General features: G+C 47.7%; 1 protein-coding gene across 1 annotated transcript in view; it reads right to left on the bottom strand.

The window, feature by feature from the left end:
- Positions 1-25,813, bottom strand: part of HPSE2 (heparanase 2 (inactive)) — a 112,011-nt gene that overhangs the window by 35,517 nt on the left and 50,681 nt on the right. Inside the window, exons 4-5 of the mRNA XM_055801085.1 lie at positions 3,348-3,521; positions 2,623-2,794 (exon numbers count right to left, since the gene is read on the bottom strand). Of these exons, the coding sequence (XP_055657060.1) occupies positions 2,623-2,794; positions 3,348-3,521 (346 nt within the window). The remainder of the gene's footprint in view (positions 1-2,622; positions 2,795-3,347; positions 3,522-25,813) is intronic.

Below are 25,813 nucleotides of genomic sequence, written 5' to 3'. Positions count from 1 at the left end.
GCTTGAGATAACAGTTAAACAATAGACAGAGCATGCAACAGGAAAATGTAATCTTAGGTAGTACTTCACAATGAGACTTTTCTCTGAGTGTTTCAGGACCTCAGGTAACCCTAGAGGCTTTCCCTGGAGAACATCTAAAGCCATCTTCTACTGTCGGAGATCACTCCCTGTTCCTCTCCAAGCTCTCCTCTTCCTCTCTGAGCTCATTTCCATTACGTACCCCACCAAACCCCGCTTCCTCACTTTGTGTAACAGGGCACTCCTTGCCTGGCAGATTAATCCGTCCATCCCGTTTGGGGTGTCTCATGTCTCCCCTCCAGCCTAACTTAACACTTGAGTCAAAATCTTCTACTTGGCATATCTTTTCCTACCTGGCTGACTTTGCTGTTCATAACACTTTTTAAAATAAGAGAAAAACTTTGCAGATTTTGCATCATCAGGACTATTAATTGCATGCACTTAATTCACTCTGGAGTCTTCATCCTACTGTGAGCACTATGTAGACCACTCATGGTGGTCTGGCCAGGCAGACAGCAGGCTTGCCATTGAGAACATCTTCCTACACTTCTCCTCACTCTTGCTTACTGACCCTGTGGAGCTCATTCAGGATCCTGAGATGCACATTCTGGCTGTGACAGCCCCAGGCACATGCTGAGCCACATCCCATTGAGAAATTCTGCAATGCTCCTGCAGAAGGCAGAGCTGTTGGTAGCACTAACCAAGAGTACTGAAGAGACCGCAGGGAGCTGCTGGGAGTAAAGCTCACACTGTCAGGCAGCTTAGGCACTGGGGTTTGTTTGTTTGTCCTTTTGCAACTCCATTTCCAAATACTGCAAATGAGCATTTAGCCCTTTGTCTTTGTGTAATCAGACTTGTTCCTTCTCTTTACACCCTGCCTTGTAATAATTGGGTCTTTGTGAGGAAAGACAAGCAGCTCTTTTCTCACAGGACCTCGTGGGCTGTGCAGGCACGTGCCGCTTGCCACGAGCTGCAGACACCAGGGTTTGGAGTGCAGGACACAAGGCTTCTCCATGGGAGAGAGAAATCACTTTGAGCGCTTGTGGACCAGCATCACCCTGGCAGGCAGGGATGGTGGCACAGAAACAGCCTATAGCTTGGAGAGCCAGCATGCTTGCTACAGCTCTTGCAGACCAGTGTTGGGGTCTGGAGACCCCCCACCATCACGTTGCCAGGGCTGTTCAAAGCTTAATTCTTACCTATCTTCCCTTTCATTCGAGATGGTGTGTTTACCATCCTCTCAACAGGATTGCACACTACAGCCTCGCTCCTGGGGTTGCCGTCAGCCACAGCGCAGCCCCAGCAATGCAGAGCTGCCGGACCACCCTGGCCGTACAACATGGCTCTTCCGACCCCTCTTCCCTGGGACACGGCTGCAGCGCATGAAGGGCAAACGGAGCAGTAGGACTTCCGTTTCTTTAAGAGCTTCTTGGCTTTCATCCCTGTTGTTTTCCTTACTCAGCCTGCTCCTCCCGGTGCTAATAGATTTCCTGCTGATCAAGGCTACTACAACATTTTGTAACTCCCCCCGCACCGCTTTCACCGTGCCATACCAAATGCGGGGGCTCTGGCAAGCAATGCGTTCGCGTGGCACCAGCAGCAGCCGTGGGGGGGTGCAGGGGCTGCTCCCCCACTTCTCTCAGCCAGAGGGATGCTGGCGTCACAGCTGGTTCAACCAGCTTTATGGTCTCTTTGTGCTGCTGCAGCAGAGCTGAGAATCTGGCCCTGGCTCCCTCCCCACCTCGCCAGGGACTGAATCAGTGTGCTGTTTATTGTTTCTGCCAGATCATTCATGCAGATGTTAATGAATGCTAGACCCAGCTTTGCTCCCAGCAGAGTCCCTTCCACACCTCCCCCTGCCCAGCCCTCTGCACTGGAGTTTCTGTTTACAGTCCTGCAGGGAATTTCCCCTCTGCTGCATGGTCTTCGAGCCGCACAGTCCCAATTCCTGCTGCCAGCAGGCTCCCACACCTCCCTGGTTCCTGTAGCTGTCCAATGTCACCTCCAGGTGTCTGCGTCCCTCACTGTCACCATTCCTTCTCCACCTCTGGCCTCCCCAAACTAGAGACATGCCAATTCTCCTAGGAGGGAGCAGAGGGCTTGGCCAGTGAAGAAAGTTGCTACAGGTTCTTCCTCTGCATAGATGGAGAAAGCACAGGGAGAAGTCATCACTGAATGGGAAGAGCAAAGCAATTCGTCCAGGAGGACTCTTGAGACAACACCTACACTGCTAAGCGGTGCCAGGACCCACCTCCTGGCTCTGCAGACCACAGGCATGCAGGAGCCTGCATCCATACCACTGAGTTATCTTCACATCTCAACAAGGTGGGCACCTCAGTCTGCCAGTAATTGGGAAATGCTGGGAATAACTGGGAGATTGTTAATCAGCCCAGCCCAAAATCCCACCAGGCATCTCTGCAGAAGTTTAGCAGCAGAGATGACCATGTCCCCAGGTCCCTGGTACTGTGGTGGCTGAGCCACACAGAGCCTCACTGTCCTGGCAGCTGTTGAGCAATGGGAAGCCAAAGAGCAAGTCTACCTGCTGCAGAGGGCATCAGTCTCAAGAGGGGTTTCTGATCTCTTCATCAAAGCAACATCACTTACCCTTCCAGAAGAGCGATGACATTCTTTCTGGGCCTCCCAATGTTCGGCCCATAGAGGTTTGATCTGGAATAAGTGCGGATAAGCTGCAGCAGGCTTCTCAGCTGGATGTAGTCCTTCCCCAGCTGGCTGCCGTTCACCGAGCGGCCGATCAGGGTCCGATAGTTATTGGGCTCTGGGAAAATAAAAATAGACAAGCAAGGCTTGCCAACTCTGCTCCTTCATCCGTGCTTCCGGAGAGAGAGACACAGCTCACGCTGTCACACAGCTTGAGCTCCGCAGAGCTGCCTGCCTGCTCTGTAGAACAGCAGAAGGAGCCTCCAAGAAGTGGATGAGGGCCACCGCTTACTCTCCTGGGCCAGCATCTCCTCCTGCACCCCCTTTTGCTGTGTGCTGGGTGAAGGACCTGCTCCCTGATGTCGTGCTCCTGTCCCTGTAGGGTCCCCCACTTCCCCTGGCACTGCAGCCACCATACAAGTCCATACAGCTGCTGGTCTGGCCACCAAAGGACTGAGAGCAGCTCAGCCAGAAACACTCCATGTGCTTTAATACCAGTTCATGGAAACGTCCAGCTAAGGGACTAACACTGCCTTATAGCAAGGGCCTTTAAATCCCTCTGAAACTACATGGCAAGGCATCCCGGGATCTGCAAATATCCTCTTCCAAAAGGGAATACCTTCCTGCTACAGCGAGCTCCGTTCCCGTGGCTCTCCTGTTCCCACACTCACCATTGCCCAGCTCCCAGGAGATGTTGTACTTCTTGCTGGCACTGTACTTCAGCAGGCTGAGGGCATTGGAGCTGTTCCAGGAATTGTTGGGATTTCGGCGCAAAGCATTCAATGCAAAGATCAGGTGAAGGCCAGAGCAGTCAGCAAAGTTATAGAGTTTGTCTAAAGACCTGGCTGGGAAGAAACAAAAAATAGTTTGTAATTCAAATGAAAGCTAGTTCCAGGGAGGTTCAAATGATCCTGTTGTCCATCAGACCTTGCCTTCTGTGTAGGATGGGCCAGGGTCAAATGCCATTCCCGCGACATCTGTAACTGCAGAAATGTGCCTGACCTTTGAAACCAGGATAGGATTCCAGGTGTGGGCTCTTCTTCTTCTAGCATAAAACTTGGATGCCCTCCACCACTGTGTCAAAGCTAGGGCCCATGTTACCAGAGACAAGTGACTTTATAACACATCCTTTCATCTGCTTTTGGCAAGGAAAGTTCATCCTCTCCTGTGCTTGTCCTGCCTTGCATCTCTTTCACAGCAGATCCCTGCAGTGCCTGGGAGCAGAGGAGGCAATCACCACCCCAGGGCTGCCAGCTCACAGCCACCTCTCGTGCCCACCACCACAACCAGCTCTCTGCTCCCACAGCCCCCTGGGCAGCAACCAAGCCCCAGAAATAATCAAATAGAACCTCCAAGACATGCACCACGCACCTGGCCAACCTCTGCTCTGCACACAGACAGGAGATCCCTGTCACCCCTTGAGCTCAGGGATAGAGGAGGGCTCGCTGCCTGGTAACAGCCTGGCCAAGTGGTCCTCCTGGGGTGCTGGGGTCTTTGTGGGATTCCTGTCCTACCTACTGGCCCCAAAGCTCCCCAGCTGGCATCTCCTCTGCTGTGCTGTGACCTTGGTGAGCAGTGGAGCACTAGCCAGCAGGAGTGGCTAAAGAAAGCTGACCCGCTAGTCGGAGAGGTGTGACATTAGGTACAGGGCGCTGCAGGTACAGCCAAAAGGTTTAACGCCTTTTTTGGTTCAATCTTCCCCAAAAACTCAAAAGCAAGCAAATGCTTGACAAAGCTAATGCCAGCATTAGCAGGACACGAACTCATGTGACAGTGAGAGGATATTTGGTTAGAGAGTAATTAGATAACTGTGGCGTTTTCAGTGATCCCTGACTGTTGAACTGCATCCCAGGACACTCGACGAGCTTCCTGAAGCAGCCTCGGAGATGCAACCACTTAACTGTGAGGAGCCACCAGGGACAGGGAGGTTCCAGGGGGCTGGGAGGGCAGACTGAGGGCTCTGCTTTCAGAAGAGGGGAAGGAGGCACGGGGGAATTAGAGAGTAGGCAGACCGGCTTCAGGTCCCAGAAAAATACTTGGACAAATAATCAAGCTGCTTGTCAGCACTTACAAAATATAAGGAGATGATCAACAGCCACAGGAATGTGTCAAGAACAAATCACACTGAAGCAATCTACTGACAGGAGAGCAGGGCTTGCAGGCAGCAAAGCAGCCGTTTAGGTCTTACACATTGATGGTTTTTAAGGTTTTTGACACGACTGCACACGATATTCTCTTCAGAAAGCGAGGTAACCCTGATCTAGACTGAACTGCAGTGAGAAATACACACATCAAGAGCAGCTACCAGTAATTTGCTGTTAAACTGAAGGGTCTGGACAGCCTGTTCTGGGACTTTTTGCATATTCCCAATAAAGAGGGATGTAAAGGAGTGGAGGATACATATATCAGACTTGCCATGTCACTAAGGTGATAGCATGCACCACCATCGCCAAGGGAGCTAAAGGGGATGGAGAGGCAGCAACTGCATGCTCAGTGAATTGCCCTAAGCCCAGGGGTGATGCTCTGAGATCCTGGTACCCACACTGTCTGACTGAGGTGCAAGTGAGATGGTGACAGCTGGGACCTGCTCGCTGTGGTCAGGATAAGCTGCTCACAGCCTGTATGTCTGTGCTTAGTCTGTTGCTCTCCCTGGTCACTGAAAGCCTTGGTGAATACAGAGCCAGGTCTGAAAAGAAAAAAGACTTATTTTAAAAGTAATGTTTTAAGGATGGTCAAAAAATAAGCTAACTGAATAGCTAATGTTTGATGGAACACAGCAAAGTCATGGAAAGAAGAAGAAAGGAAAAATGTAGAAAAGAAATTCCTAATCCCTTTCACAACCTTTTTCTGAATGCTACTGGTTGTTTGAACAAAAAGTAGCTGAATTAGATTAATGTATTCATCCCACTGGTTCAGGCACATTAGCTCTTTTTCTGGATGTTTAGTGAATTAGAGACAGATACAGTTACTTAATACTCATTTACTTCAGACTTCCAGGCAAAAAGCTGCACTTGAAATGAGAGTCCTATAAAAAGGATAAGATAGACACCTAAATGACAACAGGAAGATAGCAAAAAGGTGTTACCTGCAGTTCCCTTGCTAGAAATGAAACCTTTTCACCAGCACAAAACAGTTGTACTACAGAAGGGGATTTGGTTGGTGTTTAGAAGCCTCTGCAGAGGACTGGGAATTGATTTTCCATGCATCCACCAGAGGAAACAAGCTGTCTGTTTATCCCAGTGCAGGGCCTGCCACTGTGAAATTATATTTTCCCCATGACACTTACTCTGTTTCCGTGTGCGTGGACACAGAGATGCCACATGTATTTCATGTTCTGCCTTCACTTTATAAGCTGGAAACCTCAGCAGTCAGGGGAGGGAGCTGGGAGAAACACAGAGATGTCTGGGGATTGCCCCTGCATGTTTCCAGTGGTCTCCAGCAAAACCCAACCTGCAGATTACAAGGCCACAAAGAGCTGAAAACTGCTAATAAACCTATCTCTGCATCAAACCAGATTGTTCATATGGGCACTCTGGGTATCAAGAGTATCAGGTATCAAGTCCGCTTATCTCCTTCATCCTTAGCAGCTGTCTTGGGATAGTGTGAACCTGGAAGCACCAGCCTCTCCAGTGACTCTAACATAGCCTTGATAACCATTTTGCACATGGTGCCCAACCATTAGTGATTAAAGGGCATGTCTGACCCTGACCCCTCCTGAGATGACTGCCTTAAACTGGATGCCTCCATTGCACACAGATGCAGTTAGAGGAGAAGAGTGCTGTCACGGGTGGCTAAAGCACAAAAAGAAGCATATTTAGAAGGCCTCGAGTGATTTCTAGCCCTCCATAAGTACAAACAGGGCCAAAAGAGAATGCTATATTTTACTGCCATGACTAGGGATGGCCACATTACTTCTGAGTAATGAGAACATGAAGAATCACAGTATTATTAACAGTTGGCTAAAACTCACTTTGAATTCTGGATAATTGCACTGTTTTTTCTTCATCAAACACAGAAAATCTTGCAGGAATTTAACCTTTCCCCAGTTAACAGATCATTAGGCAAGGCTTGCACAAAGCATTTCAATAGAAAAAGCCATTGTCGTACCAGAATGAATCTTAATAGAGCAGAACTGGATTTATAAGATGTTCTCCCTTCCCCTTCTCCCCCTCTGTCCGGTGCAGAGATGCACACACTCTGCACCCACGTGCCACTGAGCTCAGGCAGAAGGAATAAAGAAAAAAAGGAAAAAAAGGCATAAAAATAGTGTAAGGATGCTGAGAGTCAGCCTCTGCCACTTGCTAACGCTCCCGTAGTTGGAACAAGGCTAACCAAGGCAGCACAGCTACATGCTCCGCTCCCTCGTACCCAGCGGCAGTGCTTGTTGGCAGGGTTCGGTGGGGATGGGTACCTGCCCAGTGGGTTTGGGACTAGCAGCAATCAGTAGTCAGAGACAGATGCCCCGTGGCCCTGGCACAAAAAAATCAATCAGAAGATGTTTAGGCTTTCTCAACCTTTTACATCCTTGGTTGCAGAGGCTTGAATGTATCTGGAGAGTGAATACTGCCCGCATGGCTGGGGGGCTGCCAGCAAAGATCTGCTCAGAATCCTGCCCTCAGCTGAAGCTCTGCACAGGAATTAAAGATTTTGGCTGTTTGCGTGGATCTCCCACCCTGCACAAAGGGAGACAATTTCAAAATGCAGGAGTAGGTGTCTGTGAGGCTGCAGATGGTGAGGTTCATGGGACAAGTGCACCCTCTGAGATTCTTTCCCATTTTTATCCTTTTTATATGAGGCTAAACTTTAAAGTTCTCTGAAAGATGGATGGCACTTCACTCTGTGGCATGCCAACGCAAAATCTAAGGCACATTAAAATGTCTCTGGCAGTTTAAAATAATTGGAAAGACTTTCCAGTTGAAGTTACTGAATTAAACATTATACTAGAGACTTTATAAAGAACATAGTATTGACCGCCATTTGGTAAGAGGGACAGTTCAATAATCTCTGGGTTTGAAAGTCTTTCACATTTTTTATTCTGCTTCAGGAATTTTGCTTTGGCAGGGTTTAGCATGAAGACTGGAAATACACGTGTGCGCTGAGATGGAGGCAGAGATCAGCCAGTGGGCTGAGGGGTGGTGGGGCATGGCACAGCATGCCAGCGGCTTTCGTAACTCTGGGAAGTGAACCAGGAGGACAGGAAAGAAGAGCCTGTTCTCCCTCTATCCTCATTGTTCACCACGTCCATCTCTTACACATGCAGTGCATGCCAGCGCTGAGGAGGACGGGGAGAGAGCTGAGCACGGAGTGGGCAGCACACACTGCACTCCCCAAATCCACAGGTTAGCTGAGAGATCAGGCAAATGCACAACAGATGAACCCTTCTGTTGATAAAGCAAAGAAATGCAGTTCTAGAAATAACGATTTCAACTAATCACGGGTATTGCTCAACTCTGCATTCCCCATAAATTCTGAGCACTGCCTGGAGCGTCCCAGCAAACAGCTCTTGATGCCAGCACCGAAGCCAGCAGCATCCCCTGCCCTTTAAGCGCCCACAGGAGATAGCAGAGGGAAGGGGTCTGGAAAAACCTGGCAAAGAGAACACCAAAGAGAGCTTTACAGGGAGGAGGCAGGAAGGGTGGTACAGAATGTTCAGACGACGGATGAGTAAGATGGCTGGCAAGAGCAAATGATGGAAAAAGAAAGGTATTCCCACTTACAGAGGAACAAGCGGGTACATGGAAAATTTATTTACAAACAAATTGCCACTACAGTCAGCTGAATGCCATTTGCACTGGCTCTCTTGGGCTGAAAATCCTCATAAAACCACATGTGTGTGGCAAAGACTTAATGCTTTCTTAGCAAATAAACATGAATCAGAAGATATGTAACAGGCAATCAGAGTAATTCCAGACCCATGGGACAGGTCTGCAAAACCAGCTTGAAACCTTCCCATGGATTCCATCCCCAGTCACGGTAGAGTTTCAGACAGGGAAACCAGAACCCCCCATTCACAGTTTGTACATTTAGAGCACCAAAGGGTAGCCTTCACCATTACTGCAAGTTCAGAGAAAAAGCAGCATCCCACGCTGTCCATAGGCACTATAACATCCAGCTTGATCCACTAGATCATGGGAAGATTTTCCTTTTCTAGCTGCATGCTAAGCCATTCCTTCAAAGTTGCTGCTTAATGAGAATTTTAAAGATTTCAAGGCTACCAAGAAACCCACACAGTTGCTGGAAATTGCATTCTAATGATGACCATCCCAGCTGGGAAGCTGTTTGGTTTTAATTCAGTCTTCTGAAGCTTTTTGCTATGCAGTAAAACCACACCGTGTAAAGATGCTGAAGAATTCCCAGGCAAAATTGCTGGCAGGAGGAAAAAGTTTGCTCGCCTCCGACACACGTTTCACCTGAAACGCTCCCTCTGTCTGGTGAGGCTCCCGATTTCCCCCAAAGAGGATGGAGGTTTGCAGAACTGTCCCTTGCTCTCATTTACCTCCTAGCCTTCCTTATTGATTTACAGGGGAGCAAAGATTGGGGGCATGCAGCACGTGGGAAACGTTTCCCAAGGCAAGGTGCAGCGTTGGAGGTCTGCTCTGAGTGACAAGAAGTGCTTTGGCAGAGCCTAACGGTGCTATAGAAAAGGGATCTAGTTTAATCCCATCTGCAGAATACCTGAAAGTTGGAGGAACTAACTTTAATACTGCCAGCCAGTAAAGAAATGCTGTGCACTGTGTGTTAATGAGAACCTGGAATTTATATCCAGCTGGATGACAGATGGGGGATCTGGGGCTATTCCCCCCGGAGTATTGAGGGGGCCTTGTTCCAAGGGAATTGTTGTCATCATCCCTGGTCTTTAAGCAGCTGAACATTGACCCTCGATATTCATTCAAGTCTTTAACTAGATTTTTCATTTCATTGCCAATGCAGAGGTGATTATGCTGACCACGTGAGCTAGGTTTAGTCCTTAACACCACCGTACAGAAATAGCAGTCTGGGGGCTTGGTGTCAATCTCTCGCCAATAAGGAGCTTGGCTGGCAGCCATGGATTGTGGGCTGAGATCCCAGCTGGCACATAACTTGGAAGACAACCACGAGGTCTGGGTTCAATATCCAATTGCTAAGGAGTCTGGCTGACAGCCTCATTTTGTGGAATGAATCCCAAATTAATATAATGCTTTTGATACCAGACAAGGGGCATGGCACACTTCCAAATGCTGTAAGAGCTCAGATAAAAGACATAGGCATTGGGTTCAGTGTGTAAACGGTATCAAGGTCGGATAACAACCAGGAATAGGCTTAATCCTCAGACGGTGAGAAAAAGGAATGAGCACTGAGCTCTGCCTTCATGCAAAAAAAGAGCTCAAATGAGCAGAATAGCTCTGTTTTCAATCCTAGTGTGGTAAAGAGCTCACAGGACAGTAATGGTTTCTAGGAACAAGTGTAAATTGACATGGAGCTTCAGAAGAGATGTGGGATCTGGGTTCAATCTCCAAATACTGTAAAGCTCAGATAATGGCCAGAGGGGCAATTTCCAAACCCTCTGTTCCAGCCCGGTGCCTGGGAAGGAACAAATATCACATTACAGCTAAGAAAGCTGTTTTCTTCTGCTGCATAACTTCAGACATTTTCCCATTTGGATCAGGATGAATCCAGCATCTTCTAAAATTTCAGAGGAAAGGGAGGTGGGCAGGGAGAGGGCTATAGGTTTGAGCAAAGCAAAAGAACAGAGCAACAGAAAATAAGACCACAAGCACCACCTGCTCTTGCGTACCTTGTTAGCCACCCCAGATCACTGGGCTTGAGCCATGGAAACGGCTCCAGAGAAAACATGGGTATGGCTCATCATCATCCTCCCTGCTGCACAGCGCCGGCCTGCTGGGCGCCCTTGGGGCTCTCTGTGGGGTAGCTCATCCCACTGACAGGCAGCCATAGCCTGTGCTGCAGTCACTTCTCACTGGCACTGCTCACACATGGGACGGGTGTGAAACAGCATGCACAGCAATAACTCACTCCCGCTCTTGCAGCTCACTCGTGGAGAAACCTCCTGATGCAGACAAGCTCGTTCGCTTGAGGTTGTTCCACTTTGTATAAAGGAATGCAAATAAAATGTGTGTATAAAACATTCAAATACTACTTTGAGTGGGCATTTAAAAGCTGGTCTGTTACGTAGGAAACCCTTCCTGGATGAAGTTTTATTGAAAGTGATATTGATCCTGTGAAAAGGTTCAATTTTGATAAATAGGCACTATCTCCCTTTCCTTGAGGAAATCTTTTAAAAATCTAAATCTGGTCCCTGGGACTCTCGGCTTTAGCTCTAAAGTCTGAATAGGATGGACCGCAGAGGACAGGGCCTGATCGCTGTGAGTGCTGCTATAACAGGCTGTGGTTTGTCAGCCTGACCTCCAGCGAGCCAGCCTCTTGAGCAGCAACTGCGGAGTCAGGGTAAAAAGCAACTCCCCATTCCTAACCAGGGGCGCTGAAGACAAGCTCTGTCAGCACCATCCCCTACACAGGCAGTAGGTACAGCCCGGCAATTTGCTTTTTACCCTGGGCAAAGTTACAGCGCTGGGGACAGGTTACAGCCCATGCCACAGAGCCGCCTGCCTCCAGGCTTCACCTATGCACATGGAGGGTGCGAGCCCGCCAGGCTCGGGAACACGGCTGCAGATATAACCCAGCTCCGCTGCCAGACCGTTTGCTGACAGAATGACTGTTTTATATGGCTATAAGAGCAGCTATAAGCGCAGCTGTCTGAAAAGCAACAAAATCTATGATGTGTGTTTCTAAATCCAATGACAGCTGGCAGTGCTGCGCTGCAGCTCATTCCTTCTTTTACACAGTTTAGCTAAAACACTTCTCTGCAATTGCCCCAATTTATCAACAACCAGCAGTTTCTGGAACAATTTAAAAGCATTCCCAAATAGGTAAGTAGTGGTCAGCTCTTCAAGCACTCAGCGGTCTGCAAGCTCCCAAATAGGGAGGCAGCTGGAGATGGACAGGGATGGTGGATGGGAGGAGCAAATGCCCTCCCCAGCTGCCTCACAGGGAGGATGGGGCTGTGGAATACATCGGGATGGGGGGCTTTGAGGCACGAGTACCTGGGCTGCTGCAAAGCATTATCCATGGGTGGGGGGAATGGTGATTTGTACAGTTAAAAGCTGGCTTGAGGCGCAAACACGAGCCATTTCTGTGCTGCCAGGGAGGAGAAGTGACTTGGTCCCTGGATGGTTCTGGTCCCCAGCCAAGGAAGCCACGTGGAGGGGGATCTCCCCTACAACCAAGCTCACCTCCCAGGCATGAGAAATTCGGTCCAGCCCAAACTCACAGAGGTATGTACAAGATAATGCTATAGCTTGCTGTACAGAGAAGACACAAGGGCAGGTACCACACCTGTCCCCACACGCACCTCCTCCCGCCCACTGCGGGGCAGTACCCGTGGGGCAGACCACAGCAGCCATCACGGGAACCCACTCCCCTGTGCACCACTGGCTGCTCAGCCAAGCTGCATCCACAGCGTTCTTTCAGGGTGCCACAGTTGCCAGGCAGAGGTTTTCTTTATAAATACTTTTTCTTGACAGCACCTGAAGTGCTAACACTGCAGCAAGAGGATAGATGTTTTCAACACCTTCCTGCAAGATGTGAGCTGGGCAGTACAGGCTGAGCAACACCCTGCGCACGTGCTGCACAGCTAAACCGGGATGAGAGACGTACAGATACAAAGTGTGGTTTTAACATGTCCATTTAATCTCAGTAAAATGCTTAACGCAGGTAAGCCGTGCATCTAGCGCTCAGATTCCCTCCAGCCCAGCCGGCAGCTCCCATGTTCTGGTTTTGCTGCCTGAACCGCTTTCATGTGGCAGACACGGTTCGATTCAGAAAAGCTTCACGCAGGGATGCAAACCAGGCCACCTGACAGCATCCCCGGCGCCACAGAAGGTGCAGTGCCTCGTACTGGACCCATCTGCCTCCTGCCCCCCAGCTCTCTCGCTGCTCTGGAGGAGAGTGACACTGATCAGTCCTGCTAGGAAGCTGAAACACCACATCGGGAACAAATTCAAACTGAGGACTTTAGCCTTGCCAAACCCCAACATTCAAAAATCATGAGTCAAATTCCCAAAAATCGTGGGACTGGCTCAAGAAACCTGGTCTTAACAGAGTTTTCATTGCCTGCTGTTTTCAAAACTTTTGGGTGCCTTTATAGGATGTTTTTAGGCTCTTCTACTACCAGGAGAGCTAAAATGTGGCTTGTTTTTATTTTTCCTTCTAAGAGCCGTTGATGTGCAGCAAAACAACCATTTTATTTTACAAGTTGTTTGGGTTGGCCTCGCTTCCGCATGGGTGGGGGCTTCAGCCAGCAGCCAGGGATGGCAAGGGCGTGCCTGACACTCCTCACCAGCGGGTGCTGCAACAGGGATGCTCTGCTGTTAAAGCAATGTCCTGCCCATCTCCTCTTACAATCCCCAGCTGTTTGAGGGGGGCAAACCCAGAATCCACAAAAATCAGGTGCTTCATTTTACAGGTCTGAGTCAACATTTCCTATGGTGCAAGGAGCTGCAGCTATGGTGTGCCACTGGAAACTGCCGATCCCAGTTCCGGCCAGTCCTCTCCTGCCTGCTGACCCCGTTCTCACCATCAGCCATCCCTGGCTGTTCCCACTTAGCAGAGCAGCTGATTTCCCTGGGAGGAAGAGGGAGTGACTAGGGCTTTTTGTACACTTTGTGAGCTGGGCATCTGGTATTTTTCAAAACTCTAAAACATTTTAACTGAAAACTGTCCTAAAAAAAAAAACCCCAAAAAAACCCAACAACCAACAACCCAACCAAAAAACAACGCAAAAAACCGGAAATGTTTCAATCTGAAATCCTTAATTAAAACCACACTCTTTAGTACATAAAGAAGAAAGTTAAAACAGAAATGTACTTTTGCACATTACAGACAGCATTATAATAAACACAAAGCACTGCCAAGAAAGAGGCATTTTCAAGGCTAAAGTAGATGCCTCCAGCTGCACTCAAATAATGTCAGAGGGCTTGTCCACGCTGCTGAGTGTCACTGCATCTGAACACGATAGCGAGCGACCAAGCTAGGCGGATGAGGAAGACGGCAATTACTGGCGCAGACCACTAGCACTGCAGAAAGGACCACAACCCGCTGAGGTCTGTGAACTCCACTGACTTCCCACAGATCCCAGACCCTGGTCTTAATCTGTAAAATATTTGAAGGAACTGGCCCTGGCTCTTCTTGCTCCTCTGGGCTCGCAGATACGGCTCAGCTGGAGGGACCCGGTTTGGCAGGAAGCTCTCCTCAGCTAATCTTTGGGGGAATTTTGTACCAAAGCACACAGGGTGGAGTCTGAACCTGATTTTGGAGGCACAGATGAATGGCTGGGAAAGGCCAGCATCATTAGCCTGATGTCCCACACCACACGGCCCAGGACACATACAAGGAGCACAGGAGTCAAACCCAGTCCCTCAGCAGGACAGACCAGATCTTTTGTAAAGGTAACCACCGCCAGCTTAAAATTTGCTGCAAGTATGGAAATCAGCCTGTTCCTGTGTAAAGTTTTGCAGTTATTTAATGTCCATGGTCAAAGCAGGCACCCGGCTTCTAGCCCAAACTTACCTGTTTTGGCCTTCTTCTAACTGGATCTTGCTATACCCCCACCTGCTAGGTTCTTGTTTCTTGTGGATGGCTCAGGATTAAGATCAAGCCTCCTCTAAACACACGTCCATTAAGCAACATTTGTTGCAGGTCTTCAGTACCCTCACAGTAATGCAAGTTGTTCCAAGCTTCCAATCAATTCTGCAGCTCTTTGGTAAGACTTGTAGAACAGCAAACTATGTCAACAAACCATTGCTACGTGCAATGTTTAGGATCTCACAAAACACTACTGATGTGCCAGGGGAGGATAGGTCTGCTCAGACTCCTGTTCCTCTGCACCAGCCGCAAAGCCGTGCTCCAGTGCCCACTGCTGACAGCCTGGCACTGCTGCCTGGGCAAGGTGGTCTTCTGCAGGGAGAGGGTGCTGGAAAAAGCAACATCTGGGTGAAGATGGTTGGTACCTCACCAACCCCCAGAGAGGTCTGGAAGCTAGGTCTGAAGGCAGCTACTCACAAAAGCTGGTGGGTGCCCTAACACCAGCTAAAGGATCAGGATATGACAGCTAAGGGGAAGGGAAATTGCAGTAGGCTCAGAGAAAAACAGAGCAAGAATAACAGGGCAGCCTTCTGATCATCTTATACATCTGCACATACATGCCAGGGGAACAGAGAACAAAGAATGCTTTAAAGCCCTCATACACACCTACAGCATTTAGCCTCACACATGCTTCATGAAAAGACATCATTGGAGGTGAATACCAATATAAGATGATGTACATTGTTTAGGAAACCGAAGGAGGAAATCTGAAGGGGATTTTTTGGTATGGAGAATACTTTGGCGTTCAGGAAAAAGTGAGAAATAGACCCTGTGCATGTCCACAGGGATAGGGAAGAGATCAGGAGCATAGGAGATGTCCCACAGAGCTCCGTTAATCAGAAACGGGACATGGATGATGCCTTTTTGAACATCTGACTGCAGCAGCCAAATAACCAGAATTAGTAGAAACAGGTAATTTTAATTACCCTGGCATCTGCTAAAGACAGAGCAGGGCAAGTCCCAGACACACCAAGCTGCTGGAGTACATGGGGAAAGTTGCTCTGGAGAAGGGAAAGTAGTATGGGAGGGAATGTTTATTGGTTGGATATTACTGATACAGACAGTTGATTAACACTCCAAAACTGGAAGTGAATTCTAATGCAAGTGGTTACAAAATCATGAACTTCAGCAATTTAAGACAGTGAAAGCACAAGAACAACGGATTAAAGATAATGTATTTTAAAAAAAAAGCAAATTTGAACAAATTCAGGGCACAGGTCAAGAAGATCTCTGGGGAAGGGAGTTTAAGAGCATTTCCCAACCAGTGAGACATGGAGAGGCAACAGCTGTGCTGTGGGTCCAGGGGAGAGAGCAGCAGAAAGAACAGCAGAAAAATACCCTGCAAATACATACAAGTAGGAGGAAGAAAGAGGAAAATATCAAACTGTAACTCAGTGCAAAAGATTAAACAACGTACAGACATAGAGGCAGCTCTTTGCAGCTCTCACAGAAACAATTAACTATGACGTGGCTGTTAATTACATTAATTTCAGGTGTGAAACAGAAGCAGACCTAAAGAGGGAAGGAACAGATAAAAGACCACTTGGGAAACCTAAACCACAAAAATGCTTAGTTATGATGAAATCTGTGTCAGATTGTTTTGTCAAACACAGGAGATTCATATGTATTCAACAGGTTTTCTTCATTTTCACCCAGAATGTTGCCATTATCAGCATGCCCTCTTGCAATAATGCTGCACTCAGCTGAAACGGTTTTACTCCAGGTATACTGGAAGTGTACTTATTGCTTTACTCCCTTGAACACAGACACATCCCTGATACCCTCAGCTTCCCCTCACTGCTTGCCAGTGTTTCAGGGCGATGCATCTCTTCCAGCTTTACTGCAATGGAGATATCACCTGGGCTACTTTTCTTTATCCTTTTAAGGTTGAGCAAGGAAGAACAGGCATGAGTCCCTGTGAAGTAAGAACATGAAGTGGCACAGGTGAACTCTACAGGAGCTCTATACCTCTGTCTTCCTAGAGAACAACCCCAAGCTAGCCCAGCCCTGGAAATCAACACTGCAGAAATACGGACTTGGATGGGATGGATGTTAAATTTCACAACAGTTACTCTACAGCCACTGCTGCCAGCACAACTCCTCCGCATTAGTTAGCACATCCTCGGTCGCTGTGGAGATGGAGAGGGGTGCTCACACAGCCTGCCAGGACAGTAGCTCCAAATACCATCCATTAATTGTATCATGCCTAGAGGTGGCTGTCAAAAATGCAGGGAGCCACGTAGGCAGAAGAGGCAGATGAGGTATGCAGGACTCAGCTAAACACACAGCAAAAGACTCTGCTGTGAGTTACTCCAATCAATGAATGGATTTAGATGTCAGATGTTAGCTCTTTTCGGGAAAGACACTCCGCATGTTTTTTTAATACATCTGTGTACCCAACTGCTGAGTGACCTACAACACTGCCCTCCCTCCTTCTCCCCTCTTACTACTGGAACACAAATCCTTCAACTGAAAATACATCATATCCTGGAGCTAAAGAGTTGTATTAAAATTGAGTATATGAGGTGCTGGATTAAGCTAATGGTGTCATTGGCTTGCCTTCTGGGAGAGGGATCTGAGATTTTTGAGATGTACTTGTCAGATTTTTAAATTTACTCAGCTAAACAAATAACCACCATTAAGCCTCTGAAAGGGATTCTGCCCCCAGCCAGAGGAGACAGCCTTTCGAGGCAATTCCTGGGGATAAAGGTTGATCTAAGGAAACACAATTTCTCAGGGTTTAGCTGAATGTATCTCACCAGTTAAGTAAATGGTTATCTTTCTGAATATGGCATAATCTCCACTGAAAAAAATAAAGGCATGGAAAAATATTAAAATCAACTTATTAAAATAATTTCCCCCCAAACTGCTTGGCAGTCTCTAATTAAATAATTCCACCTGAGAATCCCATCTCCTCAGACTGCATATGGGATATGCCCACTGGCTCCCACCTTCGGTAAATGGGAACCATGTGGGCAGCATTAGAACAGGGAAGTGCAAAAAAAGCTGAGCCTGGGGAAAGGCAGATGAACACACTGTGGCATGCTGGGGAAGATTAAAGGGAAACAAAAAAGGAGGGCCGAAAGCTTTTGACAGCAGAGAAATGAAAGTTTCCATATCTGAGAAAGGTTATGGGCTTGCTTTGAGTGGAAAGGAAGGTGTTAGCTGTTGGAAGAAAAGACTAGGTCTTGTCCTGGGAGGAAATGCTTCAAAAGCATTTACTTTCCAGCTTAGCAATGACCTTGCTCCATTTATTGCTGAGGGCTGTGGATGTTGGAAGCCTGATCCCACAAAACAAGGCTGGTTGCGCATTACTGTACAGCTGATAAACGTTACATTTTCAGAATTGAGAAATATATTTATGGTCACAGCACTCAGAAATGACTCAACAGATTCTCACTCAGATTTCAGGTCATCTCCTCAAATCCTCAGTCTAAAACTTTAGCATAAAGAATTCCCATTGGAAGAGAGATGATAGGACAAAATTATAAACACTTAAACCAGGTTTGCAACCACTGACCCGGGTTTCCATGTACTCTTGTGCTACATCAGCACCAAGGGGGCCAACAGGGCAAGAGGCTGGACACCAGGAGGACAAATCAGGCACCAGGAGCACCTCCTGGAGAGAAGACAGAGAGATGGAGGGTGCCCAGGATCAAGGCAGCCCCAGCCTCTTCCCAGCAGCACTGAAGCAGCGACCAGACCTGGTGGTGGTGTGCTGCTGTGCAACACAACAGCTTTGATCACAAAGACTGACGATGATGAAGAAGCGGATATTTACAGCGATTTAGGGAGAAATGTGAAATATTTTGTGTGCACATGTATAGAAACAGACGACTACATCTTTAGAGCACTTTTGGCCATCCAAATAAGTAGTCACATGTACAGCACTTGGGTTAGAAGAGGTGACAGCAGCAGGGAGAGGTTTATCTAGCTGATATTCCAGGCCCTAGCTGATCATGACTTCCTTTTGGTGAACTTTACTGACACCCCAGCGCACACAAGTCCTGGCACAAAAAATGCAACATAAGCCCGTAACTGTCAGAGGGGCCTGGAAAACCTCATTAGCTCGCCCATGGCCCTTCACCCAAGCACAATCTAATCACCACAAGGCCTGAGCAGGAAAGAAACCCAGACTCCACAGTGCCCTGGCGGAGTTCTGGCAACGCTGTTGATAACCATTCTCTGGGGGGGCGCGGGCTGGGACATTGCACCGAGAGCTGGGTTCTAACCAGTGCATTTCCTGCATATCCCTTCCTTGACACAAGAGGTGCTTCAAGTCCTATCAGTGATGATTTCCCACTTCTCAAAGGATGGAGATCTGCAAAATTTCCTTAGCCTCTAATGGCTCCTTCCCAAGGACAGACTCGCTAGGAGGTGCAAGCTATTGGCAGCTCAAGGGCCCAGAGGAGCTGTTGACCGTGTTTAGGCCTCAATCCAGAAGACTTGATTTCATCCAGCATAAGCGGAGCTGTTTTATTTTTTTCTAATGGTCTGATGGCAAGGGAGGAGTGCTCCCTGGCTGCCCACGACAGCCACAGCCCTGTTCCAGACGTGGGGTCCAATACACAGCCCTGCTCCAGAAAACACTGCTCACAGGGGCGAGGCACCCATCCTCATGTACAACCTGGAGGCAAGGTTTCAGCAGACCCATGCTGCCTCCTCAGAGATGTTTATTCTTCTCTTAAACCTGTTGTCTGACCCTGTACATCGTCCCCAGTCACATGAGCCCATGTGGGTGCTCCACATCATGCTGGAGAACTGTTAGATTCTCCCACCTCCAGCAATGGCCAAGAGGAGGTGTCTGGAGAAGAGCACGAGAGGAGTACATGCTGTGACACCTCCCAGGGCACATTTCTGGCCCCCAGCACCAAGCATACAAGGCATCAGGAGTCTTACTTCCAAATAAATACAATAGCAAAAGCCAGTAAATGACAGCCCCAGCACTTCACATGCACCATGGGTATGACAAAACTCAACTCTGAGTAACCTGCTGTCCCATCTAAAGGTCTGAGAGCAAGATGTCCTAGTTCACACAAAACAGTGAGAGTCTGCTGAGCCCTCGGAACAGGCTTGCGCCAAATTATAAATAAAGATCCAAGAAGACTTGACACAAATACTGAGGCAATGACTAGAGAATGACTTATGAAGTGCACAGCAAATGCCTGCAGGGCTGACCAAATGGAGGAGAAGCTTTTAAGAACTGCAGAAGCTTTCCAGAGGAACAGAATCTAAGGAGTGCCAATTCGTGTCAAAGATTTTCCATCTGCACATAAATAAATAAATAAGGAAGATGGAAGCAGACAGGGAGAAATCTGTATTGTCCATCACAGAGCCCTACGTGGGTGTAGCTCCTCCAATGCAGAGTCTGTGCTGGACTCCAGTGAGACTGAAGCGTTGCAGATGGCCGGCGGTAGTCATCTGAGTGGGGCTGAATTATACTTTATAGGTCCAATTCTGTCTCTAAAATGATAAAATGAATAGTGTCCTCTCTATGCATCAGAGGTATTCCCTGGACCTGCACAGCATTCACCTGCCACAGAGCAGGTGCAACAACATCCCTCAGGCAGAGCGTGGTCTGGTAGGACAGTGAGAACAAAGGAGCAAGAAAAGAAGATGTGGGACAGTAAGTAGAAGGGAAAAAGAAATAAATTTATTGGCTAAGCCATGATGTCCCACCTCCCGTTAACTCCTACTGCCGCTCACCACAGCACCTCAGCATAAAGACACCAGCCTTGCCACCCACCAGCAGGTCCACAGAGGGAGCAGCAAGGGAGGGATGGCAGGCAAAGAGGGGACAAAGGCAAGCCAAAGAGCGCAGGAGGGAAAAAACATTTTGGGGTTTATTTTTCACACAGGATTCACAACATTCCTCAGAAAATTTAATTTTGCCGTCCTGTTCTTGTTTGCTAACCAGAACCAATTTAATTTTAAAACAACACGCAGAGCCAACGGGGGGAAAAACATTTTGCAATGGCTCTTCGCTCCCACTTGGAACGGCGAGCGCAGCTTAACTCGTTCGGCTCCCGCAGCTGCAACACCAGCTCACGGGGAACCGGCCTGCCGGCATGGGAAGCCTCTGGCCAGGAGGGAATGGGGGACTCACTGGCGCCGGAAAACAATATGATGCAAACGGGTTTTTTTGAGCAACATGACAAATCCCACCCCACACATCTGCGGAGGCTGGAGGTGGTGGGAGAGGAGAGCAATTTGTTGCGTGGAACATCTTCCTCTCACTCCAGCTCCCCGCTCAACAGCTCGCTCTGCGGTTCATAGAAAAAAATGGCTTGTTACCACATTTAACAGAGTGGAAAGCTCCCATTCCTCTTCTGCTACCAAGAACATGGACATTTCTCATATCAGCAAGTGAGTCTTCTGTGGTTTTATGCCTTGTTGTGACAGTTTGGTAAACAAGCTGATAAAAATCAAGTGCTTTTCAAAAGTGAGGTTAACACCCTCATGTGTAACCTGGCCTGTCAGAGAACACCAGAAAATCCAAACACATTGCTTCTGCTTACCATCTGCACGAGCTTATTCAGACTAAAATAACAAAGTGTGTTTCCTGATCTCCATCAACGTAAATAGAGCCATCAAGCTGTGAGGCTGTTTACATTCTGGAAAACAGTCATTTTCTTCATCCCAATTGCTCCTTGTCCTGCAGCCACAGTGTCCCCACACTGTGCTAGTGGCAGCTCCACTGCAGTCCACAGCCCCACCGACCAGCAGTTAACACCATGTACTGGGGCCCACCTCACCTGTGCCACAAAGTCAATGTAAAACCCTTTGCAAATATATGTTGCTGTCCAAATCTGGGTTTATAACTGGGAACAAGGGCACACTTGAAGGATCCAGCTTGCTCAGTCATAATATCTGGCAGGCAGAAGCAGGAACATACACATTTTCTAAAAGGAGCTCTTTTGGTATATAAATTCATAAAAATTAGAGCAGAAAAGACGTGGAGCTTGCTGAGGGTTTCTTACAACAGCTCCGTCTTCTGCGTCACGCAAGCACTGACACTCCAACGTGAGCATGTAGAGATGGCACTGCCTTTGTCCCAGAGGATTTACATCCTGGAAGAGGAGGGGACGGTACCATCTGTAAGCCGTTGCGTCCCGCAACATCGGAGCCAAACGCTGCACTCTTTTTGGCTGAGGCAGCCCATCTGTTCATAGAGAAGGGTTGAGAGCGAACGTCACCCAGCCCTGCGGGGGTCCCACCGCTCCAACCTCTTCACCCTTGCAGGGACCAGGCTCCTGGGCACTGGCAGGGACATTGCCACAACTCCCCAGGGAACACATGCTGTTCTGCATGCTGGCCAGTGTTGCCAGCCTGGTTAGAGCCCTAATAGGTGCTCCCTGTAATCGCAGGAGACCATTGTTTTTTCTTGGCCTAGCTTCACCTGCGGAATTGTAGAAGAATGAGAATTCCACATTTGGAAATAATAACAAAAGGATAAAACTGGGCAAATAACGGTGCAGGCCAGGTCACACATTCCCGTTTTATTAGACTCAAACCCTCCTGAAAGAATTTCCTTGAATCCGTGTGTACTAGCTAAGTGCAAATATTTTCTAGAGGACATTCTGTTTCACAAAATGGAGGGGCTCCATTTCTGTGAGGGTTACATCATAAATTATCCATTACAAGTTCAGCAAGTTTTGCCTTTATGCTATCTAGCACACCAGCTCTGGACCAGCCCTCGGCTCTGCTTGACGAGCCAGCCCCCAAGTTTCTCAGTCCCATCAGAAATGTTCCCCATCGCAAGGCCAGAAAGTCATGTCTCTGTGTCACCGCTCTTCACAGCTTGTGTTTTTGTCTCAGCCCCAGCTGAAAAGATCCCTTTCCTCTTTTGCACATGGTTCTTCCCTACCCTCCCTCCCTCTGCTAGTGATTAACTCACTGGAGCATTCAGGAGCCAGAACAAAAGACAACATGGAAGATAAATCCATAGTTCCATTCCCCACTGTTCTGACAGCTACGATGCTGCTCAGCCCAGCTTTGTGCCGAAAGGCAGGGTGCAGCAGAAAGTCCATGCAGCACAAACAAGGATAAGAAAGAAACGAGCACTAGTGCATTTGCTTTAGCTGCTGATGTTCTGCCAACCACGTCATACATAAACCGTTTAACGGGGCTGGTGAAAACCAGCACACCAGTATTTACTTTTACCTTGACTTTCGCAGCATCCAACCTATGCAAGTGCTCTTTTCTAAAAAGTAAAACAAATACGGTTTTGCACTTATATGTGAGCAATGGGGCTGTTGGATACACCATGGGAATGCCATAGTCCTGGGCAGAGCCGGTATGTCCAAGGGAACTGTCCTGCCTTGGTTCAGAGCTGTTAATCATGCGCCAGGAACTAATTCTGGTTCTAGAGCTACGTACCCACTGGGAGAGAGCTTTTCATCACAGCCCTGTAATTAAGGGTAAATGTTAATGTTACATGTTCATAACTTGGAACATCAGTTATCCTGGGAGTTCAGAGAATTTAAAAATTTTCATTATTTTGATAAAGCTAATCAGTTTACATACAAACTTTAATGTAACTCCAAATAAATCTGGAAGGTTTGACTCTTTTATGCCAAGATATTCCTGCAAAAATAGAAAGTACCTCAGAGTAAGCACAGCAAGTCCCAGCCATGACACAGGCAGGCATGGCATGCCAGCACACACCTTGCATCTGTCCCTCTGCACCTAAAACAGTTAAAGAATTACTCAACACTTTGCCCAGTAAACTCTAAATATCGTTACAAACCCTCAGGTTCGCTTGGGAGCGTGGGGGGGGACAACAGACAGTGAGTGAAAAAAGGATGCCTGTGACTGGGCTGTGCGTTTTAATCCTGTCCAGCCCTTTCCATTTGAGGTGTACGTATCAAGTATCGGTCCAAACAGGAAGAACACACACGCGGGATAGTCAGAACAGCTGAAGCTCACGCACTCAAGAAAGAAAACATCTCCCAGTGGTGTGTGGGTTGGCTCTGAGGATCACGAAATACATGGGAGACGATGCCCAGGAACAGGGTGGTCTCAGCCATGGGACGTGCTTGGACACGCTGCAGTGGGGTCACCGGGGAAATGGGCCGCCTCAGGTAGGGGCTGGAGAGGACGCTGCCCCCTGCCCAGGGTCTTGTTCTGCTCAGAAGACACCTAGCCTAGATGGGAGAGGTGAAAGCAGCAGCCCTGGTCTGTTCTCGAGCATGGGGCAATGTTTCATTGTCAAAAGACTGCGCTGGCCAGAAATGTTACTACATTATTCAGCATTAAGAAACATTTTCCACTTAAGAACAGACACAAGCTTGAAGCCAGTGTAAAAGCACCCTTTCAATCAGTAGTAACAATGGCATCATTCAGTTCTGCTGATGCTTCAGTAGAGATCAGTACTTCTGCCTGTATGGTTTTAATAAAAGCAGCCAAATAATCCAGGGATGGGCTCTCCAAAAAGCCCTATGGAGGGTTTGTGCACTCAAAAATGGAGCACGGGATTTATGGCAGTTAAGGTGGTACTCATGTGAACACAGCCGCCCTGGGATAAAGATGTTCCCAGCACAAGCTGAAGCAGTACAGAGCTGTATGCAGACAAGCCCCTGGAGAGGCAGAAGAGAATTATGGAGTGTTGAGCTAATTAAGTTCACAGCCTTAATTATTGGAGCACTACAGCTGATAATGCAAAACCAGCCTTGTAAACAAGCTTCTATTTTCAGCCACTCATGCCAACAACTTTCTTCTGAAAGCATCTGCTACAGAACTCAGACTCGTCCCATCCCAAGGGCATGTTCTGGAGAGTGTAAAAAGGCGCTCTGAAGCCTTGTAGCATCAGGTAATTAAAGCAAAAGAGATCTTGACAATTCTCATTTTTAAACAGATAATGAAAACATGATGGAACATTTCAAACTCATATGTGGGCTGGATCACGCATGGCTTAAGTGCTGGTTGGGAAGAAAAAAAAATAAAAGAACATGGGAATTCAGATTTATAGATGGCTTCCAAACTCATAACCTTTAGCTTTGCTTCAGTGCATCCTCTCTTGAGATCAGAGGAACAAGAGGCAGAGTCACACACAGACCCTCTGCTAGACCCAGGAGAGCACAGATGGAGTCACAGCCTCACACCTTAACTGGCCCCATCCTTCCGGCCATGCTAAAACTTCTTAGAGGCTCTAAAGCCAGAGGAACCATCAGATCACCTTGTCTGACCTCTTGTACATCACACGCTATAGTATTTCACCCACTTATCCATGTGCTGAGCCAAATAACTCAAATTTGGCTGAAGTATATTTTCTATAAAGGAATCCAGACTGAATATAAAGTATTACAAGATGAAGAAGAAAAGCCACTTTTTTTCTTTCCTTAGGTAGTTTATGCAGCCGGCTAAATATTTGTGTTCCATTTCTAATTAGAATACTTTGGTTTGGGCTTCCAGCCCCCCGAGTCTTATTTTGCCTCCAGCCATTAGATTAAGAGACTCTGCAGTAGATTTTTTTTTTCCTGACAACACACAAATCAAGTAACTTTTTGGTCATCTTTTTGATACATTAAACTGACCAAATTTGTGAAGGTTCCTGTAGCAGGGTACTCCCCCTCAACATGGTGAGCCAATACCTCTCAGCACCCTGTGGAGCACCCTCCACTCCTCCCACCTGCACACGTCAAGATGAAATAGCAAACTGAACGTGTTCAGTAGATAGGTGCCTCAACTGGTGCATGGGGAGCCCAGGGAGGAAGAGGTAAAGGGGAAAAACAACTCTTGGCCACAAGGAAAAGTCAGGGGACCTTGGAGATTGCACCAAACTCTGTCCTGTAGAGTGCAGAGATCTCTGGTTACAGCAACACCCAAAGCACATTCCTGTTCACACACATGATTCACACATCAATGCACAGAAAATGATCCTTGGAAAAAAACTCAGTCCATATGAATGTCAGAAAAGGTCATCACATCATCTAGGCTACCCTCCTGCATAGCCAAACTAGCCACCTCCCAGAGCCACCTTCACTGAACTCAGTAATCTAAATTTTACTCAACAGCAAAAAGCATAAGAATTTTTTTTTTCTTAAACTGAAAACACTTGCACCAGATCCACTTTTATACTGCTGCCCCTGCAGTGAAGGATTAAATGTTTCCTGGGATGGGGCATAAGGAATAGTTAAAGGTTTGGGAGCCTCAGACATGGGGCAACTGGAACAAATGGGCTATGACGAGCTGTTGACATGTGAACAAAGACATCAAGTATGAGATGGGATTCTTGGGCATTGAAACACACACTTCACAATTCCGACAGCAGACAGTGATTTATAACTCACCCAGTTATCCCTGTCTCATGATGGTGTATAGCAGAAACAATGAGAGAACCAGAGCTAAGGAGAGGCAAAAATGGACAGATCTCCACGTGATCGTGCATGATATACAATGCAAAACATATTACGGTATTGCAGTGCCCACCCAAGGG

This window comes from Falco peregrinus, chromosome 1, assembly GCF_023634155.1.
Source record: "Falco peregrinus isolate bFalPer1 chromosome 1, bFalPer1.pri, whole genome shotgun sequence".
NCBI classification, from domain to species: domain Eukaryota; kingdom Metazoa; phylum Chordata; class Aves; order Falconiformes; family Falconidae; genus Falco; species Falco peregrinus.
This window is presented reverse-complemented; position numbering and strand designations above follow the sequence as displayed.